The sequence below is a fragment of the Sinocyclocheilus rhinocerous genome, unplaced genomic scaffold (assembly GCF_001515625.1).
Source record: "Sinocyclocheilus rhinocerous isolate Xijiao unplaced genomic scaffold, SAMN03320098_v1.1 scaffold444, whole genome shotgun sequence".
NCBI lineage: Eukaryota > Metazoa > Chordata > Actinopteri > Cypriniformes > Cyprinidae > Sinocyclocheilus > Sinocyclocheilus rhinocerous.
The window spans coordinates 1-10,025 of NW_015645540.1; the positions used below are offsets into that span (position 1 = coordinate 1).

The 10,025-nt window shown below is 37.2% G+C and overlaps 1 protein-coding gene across 1 annotated transcript in view; it reads right to left on the bottom strand.

Moving 5' to 3' along the window:
* Positions 1-1,131: 1,131 nt before the first annotated feature.
* LOC107706281 (ephrin type-A receptor 3-like) overlaps positions 1,132-10,025 on the bottom strand; it is a gene marked incomplete at its 3' end in the record, with an annotated part of 23,599 nt that continues 14,705 nt past the window's right edge. The window contains exons 2-3 of the mRNA XM_016509960.1: positions 5,899-5,963; positions 1,132-1,792 (exon numbers count right to left, since the gene is read on the bottom strand). Coding sequence (XP_016365446.1) covers positions 1,132-1,792; positions 5,899-5,963 — 726 coding nt within the window. The remainder of the gene's footprint in view (positions 1,793-5,898; positions 5,964-10,025) is intronic.

A 10,025-nucleotide genomic window follows, 5' to 3' on the forward strand; every position in this document is an offset into this window, starting at 1 on the left:
TACAATTCTATACTATTTTGTCTAAATAAATCAAAAATAAAATACTAAAAACTAAAGTAATGTATTTTAAATGCTACAAGTGAATTTAAGCATCACAACATTATAATATACAGAAAAATGGCTATATGTTTTGAGATTTGCTACAGATTACATTAAACAGTGTTATTAAATGATTAGCGTTTTTAAAGGCTAACTTTCTGTGAGAGTTAAATGCAGGAAAGAGCTTGCACAATTAAATATCCTATAAAATATTAAGTATAATATTGGGCAATAAAAAACATATTGTGCATCCCTACATTTTAAAGTGTAACTTGAAAGTACAAAAGTGTCTAAATACTTTTTAAGTCAACTGTATATCAAAAGTTGCAGGAGTAAAAATACAGGAGTAAAAAATGCTGCATAGAAAACTCACGCTGACAGTAGTCCTTGTTCTCCTCAAAGCCTGGCTTGCAGACGCAGCGTCCAATGGGTACCAGCCATCCACCATCTCCACTGCAGTACATCCTCGGCGCCTCAACATTTAGTATTTGTATAAAGTATTTGCAAAAGAAAAGAAAGATTAGTTCTGATAGGTCTAACATCATTTGCAAATGCCACTCGGATTTATATTTCTATGTAATGCAATGACTTTTTAATAGGGATGCAGTGATCGCAGTTAAAATTCTGTCCAATACCAATAAGCCGAAAATTATCTTCATGTTATAGCTGATGGCAGATATTACAATTCTATACTATTTTGTCTAAATAAATCAAAAATAAAATACTAAAAACTAAAGTAATGTATTTTAAATGCTACAAGTGAATTTAAGCATCACAACATTATAATATACAGAAAAATGGCTATATGTTTTGAGATTTGCTACAGATTACATTAAACAGTGTTATTAAATGATTAGCGTTTTTAAAGGCTAACTTTCTGTGAGAGTTAAATGCAGGAAAGAGCTTGCACAATTAAATATCCTATAAAATATTAAGTATAATATTGGGCAATAAAAAACATATTGTGCATCCCTACATTTTAAAGTGTAACTTGAAAGTACAAAAGTGTCTAAATACTTTTTAAGTCAACTGTATATCAAAAGTTGCAGGAGTAAAAATACAGGAGTAAAAAATGCTGCATAGAAAACTCACGCTGACAGTAGTCCTTGTTCTCCTCAAAGCCTGGCTTGCAGACGCAGCGTCCAATGGGTACCAGCCATCCACCATCTCCACTGCAGTACATCCTCGGCGCCTCAAACTCCTCCGAGTCATTCACGCAAGATCCCCTAACCTCCACCAACGCTGAATCTCCTCCTGTCACCGTGTCGGGAAACTGGGCCAAGTTCAGAACGGCAAGAGGACACTTCTTATAGAAGACCCTCAGGGACACCAAGGCGATGCAGGCTCCAACATCTTGGAAAGCCAAGTAGAAACCCTTCTTGTTCAAGTTGCTGATGTCCCTCACTTCAGTGTTTAGTTTCATAACGCGATCACCCACGTCAGTCTGCGTGAAGCTCTCGTCGGCCGCAATAGTGTCGATCTTTATGTACTGGCTCTCCTTGATAAACCACAGGTTGGGGTTGTTGGACTCATAGTAGTACATATTGAAAGTTTCTTTGCAGGTGCCAGGGACTCCAGGCAGACTGTTGCAGTCACGCAGGGTGAACTTAATCTCGATGTAGACGCGCTGCGCTCCATCTCGTGGGATGTGGCGAGTGCGTAGCCAGTTGTTCTGATTAGCCTCCATCACATTACACACCTGGTAGGAGCGCATGGGGGTGTTCCTCTCATCCATCACACTGATTTCTTCCCACTGCAACAGACAGAACAACTGTTATGGTTGCAAAAATTTGCATTTTTTTTTCACAATTTTAATATGAACTGTGACATTTCTGTCACAAGTTTGTTTTGTGGTATAAACTTATTTTATATTTTAGAAAGTTTAGTGTGTGTAAGAAAGAGTATTATATATACACATACAATTTTTTAAAATAATTATTATCAAAATTAATTGTTTTTTCAGCAAGGATGCATTCAATTGATCAAAAGAGACAGTAAAGATTTTAAATTGTTACAGATGTTTTAAACCTTTTGAACTTTCTACAGTATTCATCAAAGATTAAAAAAAAATAAAAAATACAATGCATCACCGCTTCAACAAAAATATTAACCAGCACAACTTTTTTAAACACTGATAATAAGAAATGTTTCTGGAGCACTAAATCAGCATATTAGAATGATTTCTGAAGGATCATGAGAAACTGAAGACTGGAGTAATGAATGCCAAATATTCAGCTCAGTCTTCAAAAGGAATAAATTACATTTTAAAATGATTTAAAATTGAAAACAATTCCTTTAAACTAATTGTTAATTTCACAATATTGCCTTTTTACTGTATTTTTTATCAAATAAATGCAGCCTTGATGAGCATAAGAAAAAAAATCCAAATCAATTCTGAACTCTAGGCTTAAATATTGCATGCATATTATGTATATATTTGTTATATCTTATTTCTACTGCATGTACATTTATGGAACACATAGTGTGCCTCAGCTAGTTCTGTTTATGTGTGTGAGTGTGCATGTCTCCAGTATAGGCAGCAGTAGATAGAGTATGTTTAAGGGACTCGTCTCCCATCATCTCTTGCCATCTGCTTCCACTTGTCTAAGGTTTCTTCATTTGGAACACTTCATGCATAAGTAACATTTCACTCCTTAAAGGCAGAGAAAATAAACCATCCAGGGAGTCTTAGAGGGGTGGGCAATTCAAAAATGGCTGCTTCTCAAAAATGATTCTGATTTGCTTCAATAAATTCTATTCCTTCTCTGTATAATTTGCAGCAGAAATGAGCTGAAGGACCACCGGCTCAGTTCTAAGTGATTTTAGGGATTCATTCGAGCTTCTGATCAATCAGCGAGTAAAATACTTGACTTCAAATACTAAGAGTTCAGAAATTGTTGTTGACCACTTGAGTACCCACTTGAAGACATTCCTCATCACTTTCACTCAAGATTTCTTGAACAGTGCATGATGGGAGAAATCCACTGTGACTGCAAGAAGAGAGGGAAAGTTATATTTGGTTCTTTTAAAGAGCACTGTGTTCTTTTGAAGGACTAGTTCACACAAAAATAAAAAGTCTGTCATCTTTCTACTCAACCTCATGCTGTTCCAAACCTGTATGACTTGGTTTTTTTTGTTTGTTTCATTCATTTCCAATTAAGGTAAATGTAGACAGGAGCTTTCAAGCTTAAAAAAGGATGCAAAAACACCATAAAAGTATCATAAAAGCGATCAATAATGACTAGTGCCCAGTTTTTTGAAGCCATACGATGGCTTTGTCTGAGAAAAGGCAAGTAGCTAATGTTAGAATCATCTACAAATGGTTCTTTTCATTCAAATCTTTTCAATTAATAGGTTTATGCAATTAATCTGAATGATTTGTTCATAAATCAAACCCACTGACTAAATGATCCACTTACCACAGTGAACAGATCACTGGAGTAAATAACAACTATCAGTCTGTTCATCATACAAAACTATCATGATGAGACTTGAAAAACAGCATGCAAATAATTTAGACGTGTATGATTTATGGTGCTTTTGTTTCCTTTATGAAGCTTTAAAGCTCCAGTCCTCAATAATTATAATTGAATGGCAAAGAGCAACCAATACATGAAATATCTCCCTCTGTGCTCCAAGGAAAAGGCAAAGTCAAATGTGTTTGGAAAGAAACAAGGGTAATTAAATGATGATAGCATTTTAATTTTTGGGTGAACTAATCCTTTAACAACCTTCAAACTGATTGGCAGCTGAATATGGGTGCACATTTGTGACCCTAGACCACAAAAGCAGTCTTAAGTCGCTGGGGTATATTTGTAGCAATAGCCAAAAATACATTGTATGGGTCAAAATTATTGATTTTTCTTTTATGCCAAAAATCATTAGGATATTAAGTAAAGATCATGTTCCACTAAAATATTTTGTAAATGTCCTACTGTAAATATATTAAAACTTAATTTTTGATTAGTAATATGCATTGAACTTCATTTGGACAACTTTAAAGACAATTTTCTCAATATTTTGATTTATTTTGCACCCTCAGATTCCAGATTTTCAAATAGTTGTATCTCAGCCAAATATTGTCCTATCCTAACAAACCATACATCAATTTGCAGCCCAAATATGTGAAATGTGTCATAATGGCTGATCATGTGCAGATGATTTTAGTTCTTAGTTCAGTTGTGCATTCATCTGGATTGCTTGTATAGACTGCATGAGAGAGTGTGTGTGTGTGTGTGTGTGTGTGTGAGTTATTCAGCTTTCAGATGATGTATAAATCTCAATTTCGAAAAATTGACCCTTATGACTGGTTTTGTGGTCCAGGGTCACATTTAAGCAAATGGTCAAGGAGACAGAGTACATCAGAATGTCTCCAACAGAGCCATTTTCCACATCAGCACAATCAAGCATTTGAAGTATTTTATACCATGCACAGCACAGTCTGGAGTGCACATCACTGTCTAGCTATGATGTCATAGCAACAAAGAGAGCGTTTATGACACGTTGCCATTAGCTTATAGCTTTAAAAAAGTGATCGAGGCACCGGGGTCAATTGCTAGTGCAGTTCGGCTTTAAACTGAGCCATATGCTGACTGGTGGAAATGGGCAAACATTACAGATCAAAGTGACACATCCACTGCATGTCTTGGGTATGTTCTTTCCCTTTGAGTGCAATAATTATGACATTTGAAGGAATATTTATACAGGGATAAAGGCAGGTTTATGCTATTCTGTTTATTTATTTTCAAAAGTTGGTCTGAACCCAACCACTATGGAAAGTTTTTTGGGAATGCATTGTCTGAATTCATGAAGTATTTTACCACAGATGGGTGGTTACACAAAAGTCTAGAGGGTTGTGTTACACACTCCAGATCTCCAGACGCGCACATACAATTTAGTTACACATTTTAGTATGCCATGATAGGGCACAGCCATCTGAAAGGAAATTGGCCATGTGCAGTTGATATATTCGTGAACGAAGCTAGCTAACCTCTAGCAAAACCGCACACCGAAACATTAATAAATCCTCCTACGTTCAAGCTAGTTCAACACACACTCACAATTGTTAAGTGAAAAACGGGTTATTTGGACAGGAGGTAACGCTTAGCCACTCTCAATCAATGTAGCGGTCACAAGTGTGATGTGGGCGTCTTGTCAATTAGCGTCTCCAGCTGGCCACTTCCCCTAGAGTCTCATCTGAAACACCTTAACTCCATTCCCCAGTCACCATTCACAGGGTCTGACCGCTTTGAAGCCAAGCAAATATGTCAGATCAGGGGGTCTGCTTAGCCCTTCATTGGCTTAACTTAATTGCAGGCCCACAATCATCTGGTAGTTTAAGATTGACTGGGGAAGTTGGTGTTAAGCCGAACATGAACGCCTCTTGGCTGGAAACAGGTCTAAGCTCACTAGACTCCGCATGACCTTGACACCACATCCTACAATTTACACATGCAAAAAACACTGGCTACTATTTATAAGAACTTGAGAAAGCGCTTACAGCCTCCCTTTCCCATGAGCCCGATGTATGCTGTATCCACTCTTATGAATATACATGCGCAGGTCAGGTCTAACCATATGCAATTCCAGCACATCTGAAATACGACGGCATGATTACAGATGATTGTTTGCAAGAAAAAAAATATTGTGCTAGAGGGGTTCAAAAGTGTCGAAGCCCAGGAGCATAGATTCATTTTAATTTTAAAACGTTTGTCCCTGCGCGGTTAAAATCATTGTGTGTAAAACAGGCGCAGACAAAACGCACCATAATTTTGGCAGGTTGCAAGAGTCAGAATTGATTAAAGACGTTTGGGGTGCTTGTGTGTTTGTGTCTTGATTTTGATTGGTCGTGTTACTCACCCCTTCAGCTGGGTAGGCCTCCCAGCCAAGGTCTCCCAGAGCAGACATAGTGTCCAGCAATGTAACTAGAGAGAATAAAAAGGGTAGAGAAAGAGAAAGAGCACACAGGGGAAAGAAAAAAAAGAAATGATTTGTTAAAGTTCACTCAACCTCGTGACATATTGTGAGCAAAACAAGCTGGTTTGATGAGATTTCATATTTGGCAAGTAAATCACAGAGAAGTTGCAGACAATCAGGTCTGTAGCCTGAGGGTCGAGAGTCTAGCCCCACGGTTTAAATCATTCCAACAATGCCCTCGTTCATCTAGCAGCGAAACCCAATGCTGGGAACCCATTACGAGAGAAAGACTGTTTTGTAAATCATATTTATCAATAAAAACACATTCATGTCTTACACAGCATTACAGGCAAAACAAAGTTTGCTCTCGATTGCAGTATTGATGGTTTACATTTTCATTTCTGGAGTACGCATGAGTATGCGTGTGAATGCCAAGGGGAATGGGTCAAAAAAACATCTAAGAGGCTATTTAATTTCTCAGGCTAGTCTCTCTCTTCCTCGCATAGAAGGTTGCAAACTGTGTTTTTCTGCTATGATCTACATTCCAGGGTAAATAAGGTCTTGGCATCGACATGCTATTCATTTTTAATCACCTTGTTGTTGCGCTTTCACATTGAGGAAAACATACACATATGGCTTATTTGATAAAGTGTTGGAAACCATGCTCTACATTTCAGTACTACATTTCATGAACAGAATTAAAAGACAAAATTATCAAAACACTGATTCACATGCATTTGATTACCATAGAAATATGGTGGTACTGTTTTTGGTGTTTCCAGCCGTCACAGTGACATTACAGAAATGAATTGAACAAAATCATAATTTAAAACATCTTTATTAAAATGTCATATATATTATACATTTGAATAATACATGACATATTAATGTTGTTATTAAATAGTGTTTTGTTAAAATGTAATTAATTTAAATTATAATTAAAATAAAACTATCACAGAATTATCAATCATTATATTATTATTTTTAGAAAAAATAACGCAGCCTTAAAACTGAACTCAAATCTGAACTGACTGATATACACTTACACACACACAGACAATCAAAACTTCTTCTAGTCAATACTCAGGATATCCGCATAAAGAAATGCTGAGCACAGCGCGTTTGATATATTGGCACAAATGCAAGTTATTGGCATGCAGATCTTAAGTGGTTTAATAGCCTTGTTTGTCTTTCACCCTCTTGGAAGTCAATGTTTTAACTGGAAAAGATCAGGGGGTCTGCTTAGCCCTTCATTGGCTTAACTTAATTGCAGGCCCACAATCATCTGGTAGTTTAAGATACTTAAGTGCAATTGACTTTAAATCCCTAAAAGAACGTCTGTTTTTTGGGGCAGAAGGCCTCTTTTGGAGGACATGTTATTAGAGTTACCTGTTTTCTATCACTCTAGGTGAATTACTCCCTTCTATTTTAGTAACAGACACGCACACATACCCTAAATGACTATGGCCATTTGATAGCCGATCCAAAACAAACCTTCCACATATGGGACAGGGAAAGCTGTATTAGTCTTGACCTGCGAAGGTCAAGTGGCAGTCGATTGAGTCAGTAAGGTAAATATCCAGCGGAGGTGAAGCGGCCGCTTTGGGAACATGCCGACTTTCCTGTGAGCCGCTCCACAACAGCGCACCATCGGTGGGTTCAGCGGGTCACGGGTCGCCACGATAATCCTCAAGTATGAAACGCCAGCCGCGGCTGTGAGATCTGATTTAGCCTTACAGTTCACTCCCATGAAATAACTGCCATACCAGCAAAACAAAGAGACTCCTACTATCACTGAATCTAAGGTAAACACAGCACGGGGACGGGGAGGAATGTTCTCTGAAGAGTTTAACAGACGTCATGTGGAAACAGGGCAATTGGAAGAGACTCTCGCAGTATGTGGGAGTCACCCAATCCAGTAATGAAAGTCTCTTAGTTTGGATTCTTAAACTGATAATTTATGGTTAAATTTGGTTAGTGGTTTGCTGTAAAAAGGGAATACTATCTATTTAAAAGCTGTTGATGTCTACTGCACACTTTTAAATAAGACAGCACTGGGACATCTACAACATCTCCCCTTTGCACAGGCTGTAAGACTTTTTTTTTTCTTTAGCAGATCTCCAAATGAATGATATTAAAAATCAATAGTACAGAGTGCTGCAGGAATGAAACCTAATAGCATTTTTTTAACTTCAGGTTCAATCGTCCCATTAAACGTCATCATGCCAAACTCATAAAAGCTGTGTTCATATGTGAAGATTATCATGATAAAATGTGTAGGAATCATGAACATGTGTTGATCATAGAGCTTATTCTCTGTAATAATCCAAAAGCTAAAGAAAAATCCTAATGGCTTTTTGTAGAGGGAACCTCTACAACTTCCGGATTGGCCTACAAAAATCAGCACTCTATTTTGAAAAAGAAAAAGAAAATCAGTAATGTTATGCTTTAGATGCCATCATAACCTTCTAATGTAAAGTAAAAAATATGAATTATTAATTTTGAGTTCTACTAAAGAAAAAAAACCTCTAAACCATTTACTAGAATTTTTTATATTTGTTGTGATTGTGCACAATCCACTGATGTTAGATGGCAAATCTATCATTTTTAGAAAAAATAACGCAGCCTTAAAACTGAACTCAAATCTGAACTGACTGATATACACTTACACACACACAGACAATCAAAACTTCTTCTAGTCAATACTCAGGATATCCGCATAAAGAAATGCTGAGCACAGCGCGTTTGATATATTGGCACAAATGCAAGTTATTGGCATGCAGATCTTAAGTGGTTTAATAGCCTTGTTTGTTTGTCACCCTCTTGGAAGTCAATGTTTTAACTGGAAAAAGAAAAAAAAAAGTAGAGAATGAGTGTATGACCACAGTATCTTTAGCTGTTGTGTATGAAGCGTGGTGGGATGTGTGTTTGATTTATAGTGACAGTGCTGTGTTGGTGTAAGATTAATGGAGTCATGTTTCATAAATATTTTCCCGCAGACTGACTGTAATCCTTAAGCGGTGAGAGGGATCTGCTCTACCTCACATACTGTGCACTGCATAAAATGTACAAACAACTACAGCGACACAGAGCTGTGAATGTCAATTGCTCATTTCACATTCAAAGTGCTCAGCCAATCATAGAAGAGGCCTTTTAAATAAAATGTATTTAATAGAAATGTTTTTGCCTATATAGCCTAATATTATATGTACATAAAATACAAAATAAAACAAACAACAAAGTGTTCATATGGAGTGATTCAGTGAAGCCAGATTCATCTCCCCTCCTCCTCCTCTCTTCTGTCCCCATCTAAATCCTCTGGATTGATGAGGAGCACTTTTCCAAAGAGCTCTATGCCTGATGCAACACATTACGCCCCAGTGACGGTGACATTTGTAAATAAATAAAGTTGCAGTGAAAGTGTGTCAGAGTGTTTGCTGAGGCCATTTGCTCAGTGAACAAGTACCCTTTTCGCTGAGGAAAGGTCGCTCTTTAAAACTACACACAACAGATAAAGAGCATTTCTGTGGTCTCTGTTTGGTTAAACCTAGTGATTACTGATGTCTTTAATAGCACACCGTCTAATGGAGGGCGGAAGCTGACCCAATACAACCGCCTTGCGGATGAGAACCACTAATTTGGACGCATTAAATCGGGATAAACAATTCTGAAATGGCAGAGGGAAGAGGAAGCCAGTAATAATGCGGATAACACAGGTGGATGACTGTTATATCAATTACTCACATAGCTGCTGATAAAGCCTGTGGTGGCGAAACAAAAGACAGACTTTATTTAACTAAACACCACACATCACGCTTCTGCTCTGATTCTTCATATACATAACTGTGTGTCTAAAACCACTTGCAAATTGTATGCAAGGAAGTAGAATTAATGTGAAATAAAATTTTAATAAACTCTTTAAAAACAATAGAGTTTGCATTTTGCTTTTACAAAGTTTTGTATTAGTCGACGGATGGACGGACGGACGGACGGACGGAAGATAGATAGATAGATAGATAGATAGATAGATAGATAGATAGATAGACAGACAGACAGACAGACAGACAGAC